Source organism: Gallinula chloropus (assembly GCF_964237585.1).
Source record: "Gallinula chloropus genome assembly, chromosome: 6".
In the NCBI taxonomy this organism is placed as follows: Eukaryota; Metazoa; Chordata; class Aves; order Gruiformes; family Rallidae; genus Gallinula; species Gallinula chloropus.
Genome location: NC_140091.1, coordinates 5,813,300 through 5,837,511, shown reverse-complemented (window position 1 = coordinate 5,837,511; position 24,212 = coordinate 5,813,300). Strand labels below are relative to the sequence as shown.

The window sequence follows — 24,212 nt, the reverse complement described above, 5'->3', positions numbered from 1 at the left end:
AACAGAATCGTAGAATCACAGAATGTGTTGGGTTGGAAGGGACCTTTAAAGGTCATCTAGTCCAACGCCCTTGCAGTGAGCAGGGACATCTTTACCAGATCAGGTCACTCAGAGCCCCATCAAGCCTGACCTTGAGTATCTCCAGGGATGGGGCCTCCACTATGTCTCTGGGCAACCCGTTCCAGTGATCCACCACCCTCATATTGAAGAGTTTTTTCCTCATATCCAACCTAAATCTCCCCTTTCTATTTTAAAACTGTTACCTCTTGCCATATTAAACATCTACGGACCGAAATTGTACAGGATAAAGGTTTCATTTGTTAGTCTCATGCTCTAAATAACCAGTCTCCAGGTGTACAGACTAGTTTACCTTGGCAAGCAGAAGATGACATACTGCTTTATACAATCCAACTATCATCAACATGTCTTGCACTCTGATGTGCAATGAGTTTAAACAACAATGCTCAATGTTTGGTCCTAAAACAGTGGATAAACAGGGACTCACTGTATTTATCTTAGTTACCTTCCTTACAATTTCAAGTAAAATCTACCTTCCAGTACATTTGGGAAAGCCAGGAATTAATTTGGCTTGACTGCACACACACTGGCTCATTCCTCTGCAGGTGGTGGTTCTGCTGGCTAGCAGAGCCTTTTCTTCCACTGATATGCTGCTACCAAAACCCATGATTGTTCAAAGGGATACATGAAAAGATAGAATTTTAAATAATCCTCTGCCATTCCTTAAATAGAATAAATTAATCTTAGAGCCTTAGTGTTTTTTGCAGAGTCAGTGTTAGTGAAGTTCAGAGCACAGGCAGACACACCAAACTTCCAGCCTTGGCTGTAGATGGCCTGAGATCCCCACGTTTGTGCTGAGGCGTCCCTCAATCACGCCCATTTTATACAAAGAGCGATTTTCCTTATGAACAGGTTACACTGATGAAAGAAACCTGCCTTTCCTGGAAGACTCAGGTCTGCAAGACAGAAAGACTTTTCTGTATAGAGAGAAAATTCCAGGCAAATTTGAAAGGGTTTCTGGTTTCAAAGATACTAAGTTCCTACTAATTTTTACGACAATTGGTATCTGACTAGGGGAGAGGTTGAGGAAAAGACCTCAGCAGAAGATACCAAAGAACCATCGTTCCTAGACATCAGAGAATCCTCACAGCCATTCAAGCCTTCAGACAACCAAAGGGAAATAGGCTTTAACTCTGGTGTCCACCACCTGGGTTTTAGGTTAACTAATTTATCTACCCTGCAGAATACTAAAGAATCCCTCACTGTAAAAATGTCTGTGATATGGGATTATGGGATGATACTGTACAAAGTGTTTCTGTGTATTGACTGTGTCTGCCTATAAAAGATCTTAAGTCCCTTTGTCCAGTGGCAGGGGGGGAGCAGGAATTGAGAGAGAAGGGATTTGCCTGTGCACATGGGTTAAAAGACATTTAATGAACCACAGAAAATAATAGCTTTACACAGTAAAATCATTCCCTCTCCCTGCTTCTCTTCCCCTGCTTTTCCACATAAATTATGTGAACTTATCATCAAAACATGATGATTTTTATTTTCATAAATGGGGCCATATGTCAGTTAAAACAGAAAATGTGTGCTGAACTGTGATGTGGGTTACATGATGCACTTTAATTGGATGCCACTTTAATGTAAACAGCTTAACATAAAACTCAGCCTAAAAGAAAACCTTTTTAAATTGTCAAATATTAGTTGCTAAAACAACATGATGCTGCATGTGTCTTTTGCATTGTCCAGTCAATCAAAGGGTATCTGTCACACAGGGGCTAGATTCTGATCTCACTGGCACCAAAGCAGTCCCAGAGACTTTGCTAGAGGTACTTAGAATAGAGAGCCAGGGATAAAAAAACCTTTTTGGCACAAATAATTTTTCCTAAATTTTTCATGTAAGATTTTTTTCATTGCAAATGTTATTTGTTCATCTAAACATTAACAAGTGCGATTCACTTGTGGTCAAGCCTGGATGCCAACATCCCTCTTTGCAGTGGGAGAAATCTTAATCTGAAAAAACCCATCCAAACCCAAGTACTATACACACACTTACACAGGAGAAACAACCAACTTTTCCTCACACAGCACACAACTCCAAGCACCCATAGTGAAATAACCTCCATAAACAACACACAACCATAATAATGAACAGCTGAAAATAATGGGATTTTTAAAAAAAACAACCCAAACCAGTAGTTTTGGTAATGCTGATAAAACATGCACCACTTATATTGGGAAACATTAACAAGTCAGTATTTGCTAGCAGACACCACAGGCTTACCACAGTCATTTTCTATGTATAAACATAGGAAAAAGCAGTCACATCTCACCTGCTCCTCTGCAGTAGCTGCTGGCAAAGGCTTATTCCTTGATGTCACTGTGCTCTACTACCATTGCGATCCTCAGAATGGGACTTTCTGAATGAAACTGTCCAGTTTAATTTCAAGTGGCAAGTGATTCTTACTACCTTTAGTATCAGCTCTGCATCTGGATAGCACTTGCTACCTTTTAAAAGTACTTATACATGTTGAACAAAACTGCTGGCATCAACGCATGTCTACAGTAAACCACTGATGGGTTTATCACGTATCTTTGGTTTGTTTTAGGAATGAATCAGACTTGCAGGCACATGCTGCTATGTATAAACTCTGTAATCTTAAATGTTATCTGTGAGACTTAAGACAGAATCCCACCGCTGGGTTAGGAGCATCCCCTGTAAGTTACCCCACCAGAATCCAAGGTCTGCTTTGTAGAAGAACCCAAGAGCTATCTTTTCTTAATTTAAAACGTCCTAGGGTAAGCCTCCCACACCTCAGAGCCAAGGCAGAAGCTGACACGATGGCATCTTAGGCCCAGACTCCTCTTAAAACAAAAGAAGCTGCATGGTTCTCTCTGAGAACGATCTAACACGTTTTAGAATTACGTCTGGACCACCAGCAAAGCTGCTGGAGAAAAAGGGGAGAGGCGTTGTATTACAAAGCTTTTCCTCAGAGTTCCTGTTACTAGTTATTGGACATCATTATGGCTTCTATAACGATGGCAGCGTAAATCAGCAAGCGAAGTCTGAATAGAATGTTCTATCCTTGTCTCCTGATGAAAATTCCTGTCCAAAGAAGGGATAAAATAATAAATTTGTTTTAAAGAATCACTTTTTTCCTTGGGTTTATTTTGGTTTAATTTAGCAGAATGCATAAAAGAAGGATAAAAAAAAAAAATCCATAAAGCCAAGAAAACCACAAAATCCCCTTAAAAAATGAGATTTATGTTCAAGTTTGAAATGGCATAAACAGGCATTACAAACATCATCTCGGTTCCAATCAGAGTAATAAAAATTGTCTTACAAATTATGAGGCTATAAAAATCGAAGACAACTGTTTCTGCAATCCAGTTGGCTTCCACTAACTTCAGTATTCGGTGTTCAAACATAAACAGCGCTGCTGATTCTTCACGTGTTGCCTGTCACTTAGGCTTGTCACAGACAGATCGCAACATATGCAAGGGGAAAGCATATGCCTGCGTGGCTGCTCCCTCAAACTGCAAAGCACTCCAACCGACCCTACGTGCAATGAGAGCACAGGAACGAACAGAAAGACACTTCCAAAGCAACGCGCCTTTTGCACTGGCTGGTACTTAAAGGAACCATTATCACAAGGATAATTTGGTGGAAGTGTATTGCTTTAAAGCATGAGTTTGTATATCAACATCTGCTGAGATTCAAATAATTTTAACCACATATTGTGGTATTTAAAAATATTTCAGAATCTTATTTTTCTGGGTTTACTGAAATGGGCATCTGCTATCTAAGCTCAAAATCTACAGAAAAAGGCAACACTTTAATAATAAAGCTGCTGTAGCTGCAACAACACAAACAGAAAACCCCAGATGTGAATGGCTTTTATGCCTTTTATCAGGAAGACTTTGGATCTGCTCCACCTAAGCAGGGCAATGCCAATGCACTCCCAGTGTATGACACTTGTTCCACACAAGCACATCGACGTGTATTTACGCAGCACTGTCCAGCCACCTCTGCATCAGCATACTTCTCTTTCTCACACCTCCTACCCCGCCTGTAGGATGGATTATTTTAACAACAGCTTCTTTACACCACCACCATGTAATTCCAAAGCATAAATGTTCACTAGGGGTGGGCACTGCCCTGAGCAAAGTCTCACCAGGCTGTTGGGCGCAATATTTATCCCCGCACAGGGCCTGTCGCAGCAGAAGTGCCAGGGCTCAGAATGGGGGAGGCATCTTGTCTTTCTCCCTCTGGCATAGCACTGGTTGGTCATAGCCCTGCTACTCTTTCCTCTACCTTTCATTCAGGCACTAGGATCAGCAACTGCTAGGGATCTGAACCCCTCTCAAAATGAGGGCCAGGGTCCAGTTCAGCAGCAGTTCCCAGGAAAAGTTAACTGAGATGCTGCAAAATGGGCTCCGTACGCTTATCTCACCTACAGCTACTCACTCCCTGTCTCCTACATTCACTTGCAGTACACAGAAAAGAATGAGCACACTGAGGTGTTAAACATGCAGGAGGTGAATGATTTAACCACCATGTCTGACACTGACGTTGGGATTTTACACATAAAGCATGACCCTGGTTCAGGAAAGAGATAAACCCTTCCTTTCTCCACAAACCAGGCTGAGGGAAGGAAGGGGACAGAGGGAGTGTGCCCATGTACATACATCAATGTATATACTTACATACTCACAAAATGTACATATATATAGATATGTTTAAAATATCTATAGAATAAAGTACAGTTGCCTAATGAAATTACTAGATTTTGTCTCCATTAGAGCAGTGCTGCAAATCTACCACCAGGCATTCCATGTTTCATATAGAATTTGGTAAACATTTCAATCCAAATCTAAGACCCATAGCCAAGGTATCAATAACAGTGACATATTATGAAACTTTCATTCCCTTTCCCCCTCCCCTTCTACCCCAGTAATAACTGTCAGGCGATCCTGGCAATTTCACAAGCATAGCAATGATTCAGCTGGCAGATTTCAGTGGATTATTGTGGCCAATTTGGAAAAACACTCTAATAAGCATTACTTTCCAGAAACCAATATAAATCTGGAAGAGGGGATTATTAAACCCAGGGAAACTATAACAAAAGACATTAATTGCATTTTTGGAAGGACCTTTTGAATTAAATTATTACCTGCTAGTTTATAAGGCAGATATATAGATAAAAACCACTACCGTGACAAGAATTTATTTATATTGGCCATATAGACTGTAGGAAATTTATATATAAATATAATTTACACACAAACACTATGCTCATTTATGGCATTATATAAACAATCCATTTTGTTATATGTCTATATGTATATCTTCAGACAATTAGGATTAAGTTATTTACTCTCACATACACACATATGCACACAAGTGATGTTAAGTAAAACAAAAGATCAAAGGTAGGAAGCGATCACAATGAATTATGAGCCACGTGTTTGTGTGTTTGTATGTATATTATAAGATTTCTAGATAGTCTTGCAACAGAATAGAGCAGTTTGTTTAACTGGGTCTACAGGACATGGAAAGATTCCCCTACCTTGCTTCTCATTTGCTGCTTACGAAAGATATTTAAAAGTCACTGGCCTGCTCCAAAGTTTGTTGGATTATATGAGGAGCTTTCTCTTGACATCAGTAACTGCTGCATCAGGCCACTAATATAGAGAGATTAATCACTGCCTCTAACTTTTGCGTCTTTGGGGACTGTGTGAGAAGAACGATGGAACAACCACAAGCCATTTTGGAAGTTCAAACAGTAGATGACTCAAGGATTCATCCCACTGTTGAATAATAGTTGTGAAAACAAAATAATGTATACTTACAATTACATGATGTAACCTCTGATTTTCTTATTTTCCATGTTGTGAGCCTGTTAACTCATATACATGTTCTTCACATTTTCTCTGCGTTCTCTTTCTGTTTATCTTTCCAAACACATCATGAGTAACTTTGGAAGTAAAGGTGAACTCTTTCCCTTCACTCTCAACTTAATCCTCATTGGAGCCAAGCTTAATAAGGCAGCAGGAAGGTAGGGTGATGAGCAAATATTTAAGTAGCACACATCATATAGCCCACATATGACTAAAACTGGTCATAAAGTCTGCATTTATTTTGATAACTCAAAAAAAGAGCAAGGATTTTAGAGTCCATTATTATTAATGAATAGACCGGGAACACACAAAGGAAGCCAAGCTCCAAAATAGCTACTGCATAGGACATGGCTGCTAAAACCCAAAGTACCAACCAAAGAGGTAGTGAGATCAGAAATATCCAAACCAAACAGACCCTGGGGCTGCGGCTGAGCCACAGGACTCCCACACAGCTACCTTTCGCCTTCCTGAAGGGGAAACAGAGCTTGTGTCCCGAACCAAAACATGTTCAGCACCTCTCTTGTGCCAAACACCAGCCCCATCTACCCTGTCTCTGGTATTTCCAAGACTTCATCTTACTACCATAGGGTCTGAGAAACCTTTAAGCTTCTACAAACGCAAGTGCTTTTCATAAGTCCTTTTCTGTTCTCAACCAGCTCCCTCCAGAGAGTAACCATTACAAAAGACAAGTGAAAATGGGATACCTGAACCTTCTGCTGACCTTGGCAGTTGACAAGGTCTCCCTGCACCAGTCCAGGGATGAGGATGCCCCTCATGGATGCTCACATGACCATGGATGGTGCTGTGGCCACCTAGCAGGCCTAATTTTGATACTATCAGGACCCTGATGAAGGGGATACAACTGACACGCTGGCCTAAGCACCTCTATCAGCTGTCAGTTGTACTAATTCCAGAATTAACTAATACACTGCACTAATAAATAAGTAACAGTCCTTTTTCCACTACTTCTTGAGTTTTTGTTTCCTGGATACCCCAAGACCAAAAGTTAAAGCAATCACCATGTGGTAAAGTTAAAATTCTGCATCTACCGTGAAACAGAGAGGGCCAGATTTATAAAGGAAGAAAGAATGAAGGAGTCGTTTCTTTCCTCTCCTTTTTGCACCGCACATTGATACATTCAAACGTACCATGCTCCTCTCCACCCTCTCCCCATCTCCAGACAACAGCCAGCCATGAGTTGTCTGCTTAATTTGAGGAACACTTGGCTTTCAGTGGGATATGACTGGCAGTTAACAAAAGGTTCCAATGTCTTATACTGTTTTGCCCTAAACATTGCTGTAATGTGCAATTACCATAGAATTCACTGAGAAAACAAAGTCCCTGGATGATTCATGTTGCATATTTTCCCTAAACCTGAGCTAAAAAACTTCAAAGCCTCCCAAACTGAATCACCAAACTGAATCACCCTGTTTTCAAACCTGTGGACCAGCTTACGGAGAGCAGCATTCAGAGGTATGGTACAATGGAGCTGTGTGCAGTACAGCAAAGCTCAGGGAAAGTCATCCACCTCAGCAGCAGAAGCACTCAACATCTTGTGAACTAGGGCTTGATTATTAAGCTTGTATCATTCCGGCCTTGGCTGTGCTCCCACTTGTTTGCGGTCAATGGGAATTATGCCCCTGCTTTTCAGCGCAGCTGAAATTTGCCTCTAGGAATTGGCAGAGGTTTAAAGTTTGCAGCTGCAAAGGCTCCATGCAGGTGCACAAAGGCTGGAGACCCTGCCCTGCCCGGAGAGACCACAGCGGGGGACACCACGGGGAACCAGAGGTGTCTTTCCCTGACAGCTCTGTGCGGTCACTGGTTGATCAAGAGTGGACAGGCCAAAATATAGCACAGATGGGAGGCTGGGAGAGCAGCACCTTCTGCCAGCCCATGCTGTGTTACTTATAATCCTACCCTGGACTTGCCATGGCCACTTTATGGCTGCTCCAACACATCCAGCAACAGAAAGCTGCTTTCTCATCACCAAACATCTCTACATATTTAGCAGAACAATTACACTTTCTGCTCTCAGCCTTTCCTCCCACCACCGTCTTCTCTTCCCCTCACATACGCCAAACAACTTGATAGCTAAATGATGTATCTATCATTTCTATAATAACATTATGAAACATTTATCATAATTCATCAGAACCAGACCCAGGTCATGAATAAAGCCACTGTACATGGATACATCTTGTAAGAAACAGAGAATCTGGATTTAAAGGCTCTCTGTTCTTCCTCTTTCATAATATAAATTAAAATTGGCTGCAATCAATCCTGGAAATTGGACAGCCCAGCTAAAGTTGTTTACTGGTAACTGTATTTAAGCTATATTTGCCAGTATTCTATATTTACCATTTTCTTAAGTACACAGTGGTGTCTTTGACTGCATGGAGGGACAGAGTTGAAACAATGACAACATTTTCAGTGCAACGTTGCAATCAGAAGCACTCAATTTAATATACAGGTTTGATAGTTTATTTTGTCTAAGGTGGCTATTTTGCACACTGGGGTTTTTTTTGCTTGAAATGGTTCCTGGGCAAAGCATCATAGATTTAGAATGATATGCTGCCATGTTTTTAAGGAAAATATGGTTTTGTTTAGGCTACAATTAAATGCTTTCACAATTCGTCTCTGGCAAACGGAGACTGAAAACTCCAGAATCAGTTTGTTTAGTGTGAACTGAAGTAACATCTTAGAAAAGAAACTTTTTACAACAAAAGAACCCTCATCATACAAAGACGTAGTTTTCCTTCTAAAAACGTCAGGCTGCCGTGCAATTCTTAACACACATCAATTCACAAAGCTATGAGCTACGTATTGTTTGGAAACTATGGGGGTAAATCAAATTATCATGAACGACACTAATGATCCCATACTTGCCTGAACATAATGCACGTTATAGAGCCTTGCCTTTAGGGATTATTTTTTATGTATATAATTGGTATAAATGGCTCACTCCCTCTCTTTTGTTGATTTTACAAAGAAACTCACTGAGGTACAGAGTCTGCCTTTCCCAGGTTAATTATGTGAGCCAAATCAGCCATGCCTATCATGTGAGAAGTCCCCAGGTAATGCCTTGGAACGACCCAAGTGCAATAAATGGAGTAATATATCATAAAATGCATATGACTACCCTCTACTGGATGGAGCTAGAGCTGTGTCAGTGGATCCTCAAAGCCATGATTTAATAGAAGTCCTTTCACGCTGTCTGGGATGGGTTTGGGTTTTCACAGAAGTGGATCTCAATGCAGTTGTCAAAGGGAATTCCTGGGCGATCAGGGTATGCTGTCCTTGGACAAAGCAAGCATTTTTGCTAAGTACAGGTCAATTATAAACACAACATACAAAAAAGCGAAGGCTCTATAATGAAAGAAGACAACCATCACAGACTTTCAAAAATCCAAATGGTTTCTTTGCCTTGCACTTTTCTTTCCCAGCAAAATCAGGCCAGATCCCAGCTGGTAAAAACTGGCAAATTTCCATTAGCCTGTGGGTCATTAACTCTGAAAAAAGGGCAGTTTCAAAACCAGTTTTGTGTGTAGTGTTAGTTTCTGTCAGCGTTGCTATAAACAATCGAAATTGAAAGTATTTGGGATGACTACAATACCCATTTCTTTCTCTTGCCATTCAGAGATACGTTGTAACACAGACTTTCCTAAAACCATTTACACGTATCAGAGCCTGTATCTGACAAGCTGAAATATTCACATTGAGCTTAATCTACCTACTGCACTGCTGGTATTACACAAAGACAGTCCTCTGTCATCCACCTATAACCGTCAGACAAATTCTTACAGGGGTCCTTTCACATGCTAAAGGGACCAACTTATGGAAAATGGCTGGTGCAAATACTAAGAGCAAATAGAGAGCTGGTATGCTCTGTGTTTCTGATGAGCAAACACCTTTGCAATGAATCTCAATCCTTGCCAAACATAGAACAGGAAGGCAGCATTATCATGCTTTTCATTATCTTGCTTTTCTGCCATGTCCATCATGCTCAAAGACACAGAAAAAATGACAAACATAGGCCGAAGTACAGATTTAGCAGAGGAGATGTCCAGAAAGGAGCTGGCTTCTTTCCCTCTCCCCAGGTTTTGCTTAGCATCATCTGACTGTGATCCCATATCTGCACAGCTCCCACACGGCCAGTGCAGCTGTGCCCTTCGCCCTTCCCCAGCCAAACACAGACCAGACCCTGAGGCTCTGGGACTCCGATCAACAGACACCAAACAAACTTGATCCAAAACTTGAATTTCACTGCCTCAATTTTGAAGAAGTTGGACCAGGAATCTGCAGGTGAAGCTGCCATGGTGAACAGTCTTTATCTGCCCCATTTCACAGACAAAATAAAATATCTGTAGATCATGGCACAGTCATTTCTGGCATGATGGTCTATGCAGCACATTAGCATTCACTGGAATCAACAGCAAAGCTTTAATTCACAGTGAGAAGAAACTTTTTGTTTTATAAAGGTCAAATCTGGTAAGGACAAAGCAAAACAAAAGGTATCTGTCTTGGCAAGCCAACTGCTCTAGCCAGTCACCTCTGATTTCATACTTGCCAGCAGCAAAGCAAGCATCCGTTTCTGAAATGGTCTGAAGCCTTGCCTTGGAGGACAGTGGGGCTCCTGCCTTAGGGGATGCTGAGCACCATCTCCCTGCATGGTGACTATCTCCACCTACCTCACAGCAACAGCTATGACAAATAGTTATCTTGAGAGTGCAGACACCTGAAGGCTTTAACTGCACTCCTTTGCCTGCTTACGCAGTTCCTTCTCTTACGCCTACAGCTGCAAACAGTTTTCACAGAATGGCAGAAATCAGGAACACATTTACATTCAAAATTACTCTCTACAATGTATTTTTCAGTTTTTCACAGTCCAGCTTATGTTGTTCATACAGTTGAGCATCTTCTATTTCCACTATCAAATTATTCCACTCTAAAATATACCTCATTTTTAGGAAACTTTTACTGAAAGATTAGCTCTACATTTTCCTTTGCTGTATTTTGCCTGTTCGCCCCTACTTATTCTCTACTCTCTTCTAAACAATCCCTCCCTTTCCTTGTTTTCCCCACCCCAGCCCTTGTTTAATTCCTTTAATCTTTGCTTAAAAGACTGTCTCTCTGTCCCTTTAATCATTTTTTAATTTCCCATCCTTTACACGAGTGCCAAAGATGCTAAAATGAGAAATGGATGCTTGCCATAAAGGAACAGAACTCCTGTAACTCCAAAACAGTTGAAATCATGAGAACTTGCAGGCCATTACTCCATTATGTGAATGGTATTTTTACAGCACTAGAAATGAAGTAATGCAGCTACAAATATTCATGTTTTAAATGTGCTGTCATCCTTGTGGCCCAGCTACAAGTTTCCTGAGATACACTGATGTGAGGTTAGGGATATCACAGTCCCCAGTTAAGAATATCCGTGCCTCACAAAGGTACCTTCTGCTCTGATCCCTTCTACTTTGCTTTGTGTTAAAAACCTTTTTCTTTCAAAAGTTCTAAGTTCACTGCTTTTCTATATCCATCTATGAGGAGAGATGATGCAGAATCCCTTACCTGGCCTTTCTGTGATGTTCACTGTGTACCTCCAATACCTCACTCTCTAAATTCCGCACACCCTCTTCACATCCCAAAGTATTTGACTGCCTTCTTTCAAAATCTGAACAAAAATGGCCACTGATCATCTGAGATAACTTTGGCATATCGCTTCAGCCCAGATGTACCACATATACAAGAGGAGGTATGCCAATCTGAAGCATAAAGCATGCTATTTAGCATCTACCTGGCTAAGACTTGCACTGGCTAAGCTAGTGTGCGCTGTGCATCTGATGCTTATCTCTGCCATTTTTTCACTCCTTGGCCTTGAAGACAAAGCACTAGCTAGATCTGTTTAGTTACACCAAAGCATTGTAAACAGTGAACTCTGAGATCACTTTGACCATGCAATTAAAGATGTTATGTTTGAGGATATGCAGGAAGATAAAAGTCTGTGAATAACTGTGATGCTTTCAAATATTTTCACATAAACTGCTTTTTTCTGCTCTCCCCACGTCTCCTCTGAGGAGACAATTTATTGCATGGAGGCAAGTGGGCAACAAGTCAAACATTAGATGTGGTTTTGTTGAGAGCACCCCACACTGAGTCAGGTCTACTGCTGTTTTTCTGTGAGTGCAAGCAAGTATCACAAGGTAGATCTTTTGCCAGATCCTTTCTCTCTGCAGTGTTAGAATGTTTCCAGGGATCATGACTTCTGCCATTCCAGAAGTAGCTTCCTGGGCCTTGTTTTACGTGCGAGTGTGGCTGAGATCTGTGGGAAACCAGATTGAGACTCTATCTCTCTCTAAGGGAAAGCAAAGCAGTTCCCTTAGCTGGTCAGCTCCTGCACAAAGGCAGACAAATGTAGCTGTACCCATTTTGAAACTGGGGGAAAAAGGGCAAGGTTTGTTTCACGTGACTTTGAAAGATCCTGACTTACAAATCATAGCATTGGCAATACACCTTTCTCAAAGGGCCAGCTGTAAAGGTGTGCTGTGCCTCTGCATTTACTGAAAGGATTAATGTAAGGATACCTGGGATTGCAGAAGCTGAGCTCAGTGACCCACATGGCCCTACCACTTCTGCCTCGTGTTTTCCTTTTGCTAATACTCCATCTTCCCCACTCTCTTACCGAAACAGAGTGAAATCATATCAACATGGACACAGCAGATTAGTTTTACAAGGTTCCCACCAGTCTGACATTCATCAGCTTTCTAATCTAATAGTAACACAATACCCTTTACAAGTACATGCTGAAGCAGCGTGCTCTCAGTCTGAGTCCAAGGGCTGCAGGTTAAATTGATACCCAGGTCCCACGTTCTGCTGATTGACTAACGTTATTTCTGACATTCCCAGGGCCTGGCAGCCCTCCATGCAAGGGTTAAAGGAAAGTTGTAAGCAACGGTTCTAAAACACTTGGAAGAATCTCCTTGAATCAAAACCATTTCATAAAAGGCTCTCTGCCAGGCAATAAAATATTTTTGATGGACTCTTATTTTATCATTACCCATGTAAGAAAAATGTATTGCAAGAATCCCAACACAATTCAGGGAAGTAATCATTTGCAGATTTAGTAGGCATTCTCAATTGGCAAAAATGAAAGATTTATTGTAGGGATGATGAAACAAAGAGCAGTTGTGCAAACTTTACTGAGCTGGATTATGAGAACATGCTTTTTCCATTTCCCACTTTTAAATGCCTTGGATGCAGTTTCAAAAGAAAGATCAAGATCAATTATTTAACACTGCGGCTACACTGTACCTGAGTGAAGGATCTCTTCACTCATATGTTATCTGTACACAACAATAAAAGGAGATGGAGGGAAGACACTGCTACAGACAACAAAAGCAGACTTTGAAATAAAACTCCTATTGTTCCTTGACTCCTCAATCAGCCCAGGGATGTAAATACAAAAGTCAGGCAGTGACAAATATCTGCGATATAAATGCACAGCTCTTTGGAAGGAAGCCCCTCCTGACTTACCCAAACCCCGTAAATGCAGGTGTCCTAGAGATCGAATACAAGGCGCCGAACAGTCTGTAATGGCAACGTTTTCTTTGAAAGCCAGTGTACAGCTGAATAAAATCGTTGTCTTGCATACTTTTACTCATGTGAATAATGCTCTGAATTGGAAGGGGGTTTCTAGTCAAGAAGGGTGCATAGTCTCACACCAAATTTAAGAAATTCATGGAAGAGAAAACACTTTGGGAAGACAGAGGTCTTTTTCTTGCCTTTTCTGCCAGGAGCTCAATGTGTGACTTCTGGCATTTCATAGCCGAGTCACTCTGGGCTCATGTACCCCAGCATAAATTCAGGGTTTCTTCAGAATTACACCACTGTCAACAGGGACAGAAAGTAGCAGAGTAGTTGCCTTAATTCAGCTGCACCTGGAACTTGGGCACAAGAGTTTTCACCACACAGGAAATGCTGTGGGCAGAAGCATGAAAGAGCAGTGAGATTCTCAGCAGAAGGAGCAATTAGAGATGCAAAATACCATTATAGATGTGTTACATCAGTGGCCTCACTATCTCACTGTGATTATTCACCCTCACTGTGCTCCAGAGAGATTTATTTCATTGTGCTTGTGAGGAAATGGGAGATCTAAGGTCAAAGCTTCCAGAGCTGCTCATGAAATTTCAGTAACTCAGTTACACACTGTCTGGTTTGAGAGAATGAAGACCTCAACTCCAGAGCATGGCACCCCCAAAACAAAGCTATCCCAAACCAGGGTCTGCTTTTGAAAATCTTGCTCAACGTGAGTTGTCAGATGCCAGAAGGTCAAGTTTTGATATATTTAGTTTAAATAGCACATTACTTTTTTACTAGGCCCACTAGACTACTCGCTAAACAAGTGAGTGAAGGTTTCAGGACGTGGCCCATTGTGAAGCCCAAGCCGATCTAAACAGCCTGTGCTGTGGAACGATGGCTTTTTATTTCTCATCCAATTGTTAAAGGCGAGCTGTTGCTGGTTTGCCCCGAAGGAACAAACAAATGCATCGCATTTAGAACTCAGATCCAACTGCATAAATGACTGCATAAAGTTTTTATGTGCACTAAATTCCTCTTTCTCCCCTGAGATTACACTATACAGCCTCTGTGCTGCCTGCAAATGCAGATTAACATTTTTATTAAATGACATATGTTTCACTAATACAGAGTATTAAAACGTGTTGCCTAATAAGAAGCATTAATGAATATATCGTTGGCATAGTTTTTAAACAATATTTAATTTTACTGCTTTTTAATTTGAACAAGCCTTCTGCCAGGTGATTCAAACTATTTTTCCTCCGTGAGGTTAATCGCTGTTCAGAAAGGCTCAATCACAGAGTTCAGAACAATTCCATGCCATTTTTAATAATCCCCACAGAACACATACACAGGAATAAAGTAAAGCCAAGCACTTAACCTCAAGAACACAATCACAAAGACTTCAAAATTTTAGAACTTTCAAGCTCTCCACCTTCTAAATGACAGGATTAATAATATACAGATGCAATTTTTTTTTTAAATGAAATTTGGGGGGGAGGATGAGGACAGGATGGAATCTCCTCTCACTGCTCCCAGATACGAGACAACAGCAGACTGTCTCCAAATCACTGAATACAACCTTCTTTCTCAGATCTTCTGGAGACAAGTCACCCTGCCAAAATTATGATGGACCCTGCAGAATTATAGTTTTAGGACATGGCTGTTGGACACATCTTTGGGGTACTCTTGAGATGTATTATGACATTCCTACAAAAAGCAGGAGTTTTACTGCTCCGGCAAATCTATCTGACTAGTTGAGGGTGTATCACTTGATCTTTACTACTGTGCAGATTCATACAGCGAAACATGGGCAGTTCACTCCCAGACAGGAGGCACAGTGAGAAAGAAATCTTGTCACTCTTTTGCTACATGGTAAACGGTGAGCTACAGAAACCCTTAAGAGTTACTGCAAACCCAGTTCTTAGAGGCTGGGAAGCCTTTCCTGTTTTGCATCTTCAGATGTGATTATTTGATAGAATTCATTGATCTGCATGGCAAAGAAAGTGATCTTGTGGTGCAGCTGGAATGAATTGGGAGTTAAGAGGCTGCTTGCAAGATATCTTCAAAAGGTGATGCCCCATGAGAGGTTTACAGGTCTGTGCTGAGACTGGGGTTTGAATAAATCTACATGCGGAGTATCGTCCAGAGCCAGGCCACAGCAGAGCTGGAAATAATTCTGAGTGTCTTAAAATGAGAAATGAGTTTTGTGGGACAAGAGGATAAAGATAAAAACATGGTATCTAGATGTCAATTTTGTGTTCAAACTGGGCAAAGGGAAGGGAAAGGAGCCTAGCAGAAATTTTCCAAAGAGACCTGGGAGACATGCCTAGAAGTTTGTCTGGCAGCCAGACATCGGAGGTCACAACTAATAAATTTCACTTTTCTAAGCTGGGCATACTTTAGCCTGTATTATTTGACAAAGAACATGAGTGACTTTGCTCAGTGTGGAGTAGTTCTGACACAACTACCTCTTCTATGTGCCACAACCGTGCCAAGCAGTGTAGTCACTGTAGAGAACCATTTTTAATTCAAAAATGTTTCCTTCCTTCAAGATGTTCCCTGTCAATCAGACCTCTGTCAAGTATTTCTAAAAAGCTCAGAGTGCATAGGATTTTGACAAATTTCTGCTGCTTTGTAGGAAAGTTGATTATTTTCCTTCTTCTCAAATCATGTCACAGTTGGAATTGTGGTAAAAAAATATGTATTTCAGTAGCCAAATCAAAACACTGAAGAATGAAGATAAATCAGTCCAGGATGGGCTGAAATAGAATTGTCTGGGGGACTACACTAACAAAATTTAAAAGTTGAATAAATCAAATGGGAGAGTTTTTAAACAACCAAAAAAGTGTCTTTGTTTAAAACTTTTTCATTACGAAATAGAAAGGCAAAAAAGATGGGTTAAAATACAGAAAGATTTCATTACTGCCAAAATAGTACACTCTTTAGAAAATGCCAGTAGTAACAAAATTCTCCCATCCTGTTCCCTGTCCTCCCCATCATTTGACTTTCCAAATGGAATGTGATGCAGATTGGTTTCCTTCTCAAAGCTCTGTTTTACAATGGCACTACTATTGGTTTGAAAAAACTGACATGGAATGCCTAGTAAAATTTCTGAAATGGAAATGAATATCCATCCTTGTGCCACAAGACTACCTGTTCCATAATCACTATGTGCTTAGTCCTATCACCCTACCTCCAGTAGATACTAAGTATTATTAGTGGAAATTATCCAACACTCTGAACACCACAGTAGTGGTGATTAATTACATGGTATCCTAGGGCAGTTTCATCACCCTATGCTGTGGTGATGCTACTGTGGCTTTTATTTACAGGACTGAATGAACAGCAGTATCAATACACAGTGACCCCCACTGTTTAAATATGCCAGGAAAACTTCAGGATAACTCTGTTTTAAGCAAGTCCCAAATTACTTAATAATTTATCAAGCCAAATGAAATGAAACATTGTGGAATTAAATGTTCTTGTAGGACAAAAAAGTATGTACTGGAAAGCCCTTCCATGGAAGTCCCATGCTATACCTCTAACCACCATATTCCATTTATCATAACTCTTCAATGTCCCGTATAACATTAAGGCACACAAGTGAACCTGAAAACCATTCTGGCTGCTGGTAGCAACAGTTGGAATTTACTTCATTTGTATTTATTTAGATTAACAGAAAGGAAAAAAAACTGAGAGCATTGCCAGCCAGACCTAACCTATGTCAAACTACAGGAAAAGAACAGAAAAGGCAGCCAGCTCTGCTTGGTCAGAGCAAAAGTCCATCTGGCTCAGCATCCTGCACCTTTTTCTATCAACCTGATAAAGCTGATGCACCTCATAGAATGTCCTGAAGGTGAGCAATCCCAGGGCCACAAAGGGAAGTTTCCCCTCAGGGAAAACAGTGGCTGCTACTCCCTTTGCAGCTCAGCCTAGGTAAGACAGGTCCCTAAAGGCACTGCACCATTGTGCTGTGTGTCCCATCTGCAGAAAATAATGCACACTTCCATTTCTGTTCTACAGCAGTGAAATGCTCAACAATCCCACTCAGAGCAGAATCTGGACGCAATAGCTTCTACAGCTTTAGCTCTGCAAGTTCTGCTACTCTGGAGCTCTCCTGTGGACAGACAAGAGTTCACATTTATTGGGCATGAGTTGAGACAGAGCCAAGCCTAAAGCCATCTGCCAGCCTGCCCTCCAGTGCTGGTGTATGCTTAAACCCATCTGTACTGTCATGTAATCTGTAGTGGGTTTTGTAAACAAACAAACATTGTATTTTCACAAAACCACTGAATTGCTGTCTGCTCCTCTTATCCCAGTGTTTTTAATGTTGCAGTTCCTTGACAGTATCGGGAAATGTCATCAGAGACCTAATAAAAAGAGATCTCTGGTGAGGCAGCCTTGATAGAATGGATGTTTCCTACTATCAACTTCAAAGGAAAGAAAGTGAGGCTAATATTATTGTTGTTTTTTTAAAGCACTCCTTTGGCATGGGTGCACAACACCCTCCACTCCAAAAGCTGAAAATACTTTCCAGACTTTTCACAACATTCCCTGAGTCGGGCATGGAAACTTATTGTTTAGGTGAAGTAACTCAAAAGGATATAATCTGGTGCATGCAGACCTATTTTCCCTCCAGATATAGGATCAGCCCTTACACTCATCTGTAGATGAGGCCTGTAGCAATCTCATTACTCACCATGCACTGCTAGACACAGCTCCCCACTGACCGCAGACAGCATAATACCTGCTGTCTACGGAGAAGAGAGATTCCGTGCTGGTTTCCTTAGCAGCAGAAAGCATAATACTAATCTAGTCAATAGGCCCCTTTCTCCTGTAATTGTAATAACCAAGTGGCTGCCCATGAAGTGTTACAAATGTAGCTGAGTCTTACCATGAAAGTTTTCACAGGTTTATGACAAGTCAACCCACCTGCGTCAAAGATGTACAGTAAAAAGGAACAGGAAGTTCAGCAGGACCACTATCTTTATGTAATCTGTACAAAAATTTGTTTCATAGGTAAACTGCAAATGGTTGGTTTGTGTGACGTAGCGATATGAACACAAGATCTGCACTGGAATGCTGGAATTGCCTGAACGTGCCTTTAGGCAAGTTACTTAAATTTTCTGTCTCAATTTCCACATGCTTAATGCAGTACCTGTAGTATCTCACCCACAGGGATTCAAAAGCTGACAAGCACAAGCTGTGTACAGTACAGCACCCAAGTCATTGCATCAAGACTCTTCTCAAAATGAACATGTTAGATACAGGCAAGAAAAAATTATTCTGCTTCAAAGTCTTAAATATCTAGGCAGGAACACAATGACACAGATGGGTCTGGAACACACCTGGGAGGCATTTTTTTTCTTTGCAATACATGAACTAGAGACATCAACAATTGGCTATCATCACTGTCCAGCTCCTTTCAGGGATATCACGTATGTCACGACACCCACTAACTGCATACATAGGGAGTACGTAATATAAATGTAATTACCCTGATCACATCTGAGGAGGCCTGCAACGTAGGCTTCCTGAGCACATATTACATGCAGTGATGGGAATTTAATTTTCTACTGTGTACGAAGCCACAAGAGCACAAGAGGGTAAACTGATAAGCCAACTGTGGGTTGTCCAACTCAAACAACTGTAGACAAGTAAACGCGCAGGTCTATATTAACATGTACAAGCAGAGGCTTAAGCTGAGGATGCAATATCTGGAGATCAGTAGGGTTCTACCCACCAAAATATTGGAAGAACTAAAAGGCAGCAGAAGATGCAGCTATGAGAAACGTTTTTTAATTTTTTTTTAAACAAAAACCATTTAAGCTTGCTAATTTTTGCTGTCTCAGACAATCAAAATTCCAATTGTCTGGGACATCAAATCTAAAAAAGCATGAAATTAATCTTCAGAAGTTTAAGTCTTAAAGGCATTGCATCATTATTTTTGTTGGATATATTTTTGATTATAATGCAGATGAACCCCAAATTTAATAAAACTAAAATAACATGAGTTAAGTATGAAACATAACAGGATATTGCAGAGAGATTAGGTAGTTTCCTTTAGACTACTTGCAGAGCCCAAGGAAAAACCAAACTGAGGAACACAATGACGAGAAGGCACCGCTTAATTAGAATATTTAACAGAATATGAAAACAGAATACTCATAGTACCGGTTTTGGCAATGAAACACAGCGAGCAAAGTATGGACCCAAAACATCAGTAGTTCTCTACACCAGATACTGTTTTGCCTGTCGACTGTCTGTAGTAAAGAAAGAAGCAGGCTAGCTAAATTTAAACCAGCTGTAACGATGAGAGTGTTACAGTTGGACTGAAGGAAGCTTACCTCATGAAAGTATTGTGGAAACTGCTGTTGGAAAGATAATAAAAGGATTAACTGCAGTTTTAGTAAACCATTTACTTTTCAATCAAAATGTCTCATGTATTTCCTGTTCTCAAGTAGCTTGAATTCCAAAATTCCTTTGTCTATTACAGTACATAGTAGCAAAGTCCGTCATAAGAAATTAATAATTTTACATGGAAAAGTACTTGTATGTAGGAGGGTGGGGTACTGCTCTCTGTCAGCTTCTCCTGAGCAGTACAATACCTAGTCAGCCAGTAATCTTACAGACAGGAACAAAATCAAGGGCTTAAAAAGAATGTACAATGGGTAATTGTGAACAGCGAAAGAAAATCTCCACTACAAATACCAAGAGATGTAAAGTTACTTTAACAGGGCTACAGCAAAACTGAAACAAAATCGGAGACCTCTACAGACAGAGAATGAATTGCCTTCTTAATTTGCAGGAATAACAGCACAATTATTACCACATCAAAAGAAAAGGCATCATTTAAAATGACATGACATCACCGCACAACAAAACACTGCACAGCAACCCTTGTTTAATGTGGAATGGAATTTGCTGGGCAAATAATCCCCACTTGATATTAATAAATTTAAGGAGCCTTGTTGCAGCTTTGGATCTTGTCCCTGATAGATCAAGGTCTTTCCAGGGTAGAAAACTAAATTTGTAAAGAAGACTTATTTCTCCTGTGCTCACTTGGATCCAGCTGTACTCCACACAGGATTCCAGGGTGTAACATTTAATACATAGATATCACTGCTGAGAGTAGGAGGCTCTTATTCTGGGAACAGAATAGTTAACAGCAAGATGTGCAATGTAAAGCCTCTAATCCTGATTGGGCCATTCCATGTATGGGAACAACTACAATATCTGCTCAAATAAAACAGACCTTGATGTACTTCCATGCCAAGGCTATGTACATGTGCCATGAAGGCTGCCTGCAGCATCAAATGCAAAGGTTTTTCTAATCTACTGTCAATAACAAAGCTTGAGATGTTATCAAAAGCTGGCTCTTTAATGCAGATGGAACATAATTGAAAGGAGGAAATTTTTAGCATTTGCTAAGATATTACATGATTTAACCTCTCTGGTTTATCCAGTTTCCTGTAGGAATGGGACTGTAACATTAGATATCTGTTATACAATACAATGCATTTTGCAGAAAAAGACAAAAGTTCCCTCACCCATGGAGCCTACTGAATCTTTCAGCATCATAGTAAAGCTAATCATGGTTTCATGTTTTAAGTGTTTCTTTTTAAAAGTGTGAGATAAAAATAGGGAGAAGACAGATCTCACTCCACATAATAAAAAGACTAAACCCAAAAAGTAGGCTAAAATAAAATCTGTATGATTTCACAGCTTGCTTACACTTTTGTTTGGAAAGAGGCAACTAATTTTCATTATCCTTTGATAATTTCTGACCAAAACAAAAAAAATTATTCACAGGAAGTTAAATTCCTTTGTACTTTCACAAATTGTAATCCAGCTACTTCCACAAATGAGCTAGTCAGTTCTCTCAAAGGAAAGAGAAACAGTTAAGTCTTAGAGCATTTCCATTTTATCTCAGACACCGTGATGGTGTTCTCTAAATATCTGCATTGTTTCCAATATTATTTTAGGGAATACCCACTGAACAGTGCAGATACTAAAATAAGGGTTATTATTTATCCAGTGGAAGCAAAAAGATAAATCAGGATGACAATACTCTTCTCTGTAAAAGGTTTTGAATATTGTTGTTTTCTTCCTTCTCCCTTCCAAAATCATTGCAGGGCAACAAGCTTTTCCTTGAACAAGTGAAAAAAGTAAATGTTTTATATAAACATTCTTTCCTATTCCTATTCCTCCAGCTACAGCTTGCCATGGAAAAGTTTGTCTTGATCTAACTTCCTTACAAGCATTTTCCATTATATCATTTTTCTGATCAAAACAATAAACTAGACATATAGCTGAAAATTGTGTGTATCAAGAACCACAACCTGCTGCCATAACCATTCCCTTTGTTTGGGCTTAATTGTGCGTGTGCGCGTGTGTCTATGTGCACGCACGCACACGCGTGCGCATACGCTTGTTACAAATAAGACTTTCCAAATTTCATGGCCCAATTTGGAAGCTTATGTCAAACTTGTTTTGCTTCATCTGCTTCAGTCAGGGTCTTATATCATTGTTGTTTCAAACATGTGGAAAGCTTAATGGAAGTCATTAACTTTTATTTTAGTTTGGCCATATTGTCATCATGGTGGGCAGATGCAGAGATGGTGCTATTCCCAAGATCCTCTTTTTGGAACACTGATGTTGTTTACATCTTCTTGATCAGAAGAGAACAATGGTTTTTACTTATTCTTAAAGCTCTGCTTTGCAAATTAAAAAAGCCCCTAACAACCTTTGAAAAAGTAATTAAAGATAGTCCTTTTATTCTTTTAACTGTTTAAAATCCTTAACAAGTTTCCTTTTCTTTTCTAAACTACCATTTTAAACTTTTGCACTCACAACTGTATGGGTTATTGTTCAGCTGAAGGAATGAAAAGAATTTCATTAGATGTGTTTTATGTTTCTTGATTAAAAATGTCACCCGAGGCTCAGTGACTTGTTTTACGTTAAATGACTGCTACGTGCTTTGATCATCACTTTATTAATGCTTTAATGAATATTAAAAAAAATAAAGCACTGTATTAAAAGTTAAGCTCTCATATAAGGAAACCGAATCCCTTATCCAAGAACTACAGTATTTCTTACTCAAACATTTCCTTCTAGATTAAGGTTTTCTTCAATTCCCCTTCTAGCCTGCTTTAGACGAAGTTACAGGAAAGCACAACAATTATATTGGAATAAGACTGAAGAGAGAGCAAGAAAGAGAGCAGAGTAATATGTTTCTATTCAAATAAATATATTCCAGACTTACCATGCACTTGTTTGGTTTTTCTCCAGAATGAACTCTCATATGAATCAGCAGTTTGTAACGAGCATTGAAGGGTTTATATCGGCGGACACAGCCTGCCCAAAAGCAAGTGAAGTCCTCTCCTTTCCGCTGGTCAATGTGAGTCTTTTCTATGTGTCTGACCAGTTCATCTTGTTGGTCGTAAGTGGCACTGCAGTCAATCCACCGACAGACCTGTTTGCCATTGCTGAGGTCCTGTTCATCCCCGTCGCTGGGCTGAAGGGACTTTGGAGACATAGAGGCGTGTAAGTGAGGCAGTGTCCCTTGAGTCTGGCTTAGCTGCTGATGTAGATGGTAAGGGGGAGGCAGCCCCTGGTGATGTCGGAAAAGATCAGCAGTGGAAGAATAATCGTCAGCCGGTTCTTGTTTTAAGAAACTCACCTTCTGCGTGCTGTGCGAGGTGTTTTGATGAGGAACGTTAGTACCATTCATCATAAGGCTGAGGCTTCCATTTTCCTCGACTTGCTGCATTTGTATCTGCTCACAGTCACCTCTGTCACATTCAGTGGAAATAGGTACAAGACATGCTGGAGGGGAGGGAATACTGCAAGGGTTTCCAGGCTGAGAGCAAGACTGGGGCCGAGAGGATTTTTGAGCACTGTGATGACTGATCTCCACAGGATGAGAGGAAATGCCAGCTGAATTAGTTCGCAGTCCATTCACACAGGTGACCAGTGACGTCTGTGATGTGCGGATGATAGCTGTAATATCAATTCCTTCAGCTGAAGACGGCACAACAGAGATGCATCTCTTCTTCAGGTTGCTTGTTTGTAGCCTGGCCGAGTGCTGAGGGGTTCCAAGTGACAAAGGACCCAGGGAGGAGCTATGTTCATTATTAAACAAGTAGGATGAAAGTGAATTTGTAAAGCTATTATTCATTAGGTCTATTTCTGGATGCAGACTACCGGAGGCTCTCAGCTCCATCCCCTCCGTAATCCTCCTATGTGTGGAAGCCTCAGACAGAACCTTATAATCACTCAGGCATTCTTGTTTAATGTGCTGAGCCGGGTGACTTCCATTCAGGCATGGAGCAGCAGAATCTACTGAGTCTTGGAACCTGGGTGACCTGTAATACAGTTTTTGTTAAGTGTCACTAACTACCACAGGATTTATGATTTTTGTACAAGACACAACATTTGTTAAGCCCTGGAGAATGGAAGCACTTGCTCTCTGCTGAATGTTGCCTGTCTAACACAGCAATTACACAAAAAAATTCTGCAGTGTTTCCTCTACAACCCTTGTAAAGGCAGCATCATTTTACACAGGATTAATTTTACACAGTGGGTTACACATAGAACAGACAATCTCCCCTCCACTGCTACGGGCAGTTCATCAATCACAATCTAGGTTTTCAATGCATAATAGATTGGGCAAAACAATAGCTGAGAACGAAGTTTGAGAGCTTTGGGCATTT

General features: G+C 40.5%; 1 protein-coding gene across 1 annotated transcript in view; it reads right to left on the bottom strand.

Moving 5' to 3' along the window:
- GLIS1 (GLIS family zinc finger 1) overlaps window positions 1–24,212 on the bottom strand; it is a gene marked incomplete at both ends in the record, with an annotated part of 198,824 nt that overhangs the window by 75,991 nt on the left and 98,621 nt on the right. Inside the window, one exon of the mRNA XM_084266375.1 lies at window positions 22,763–23,864. Within this exon, the coding sequence (XP_084122501.1) occupies window positions 22,763–23,864 (1,102 nt within the window). The remainder of the gene's footprint in view (window positions 1–22,762; window positions 23,865–24,212) is intronic.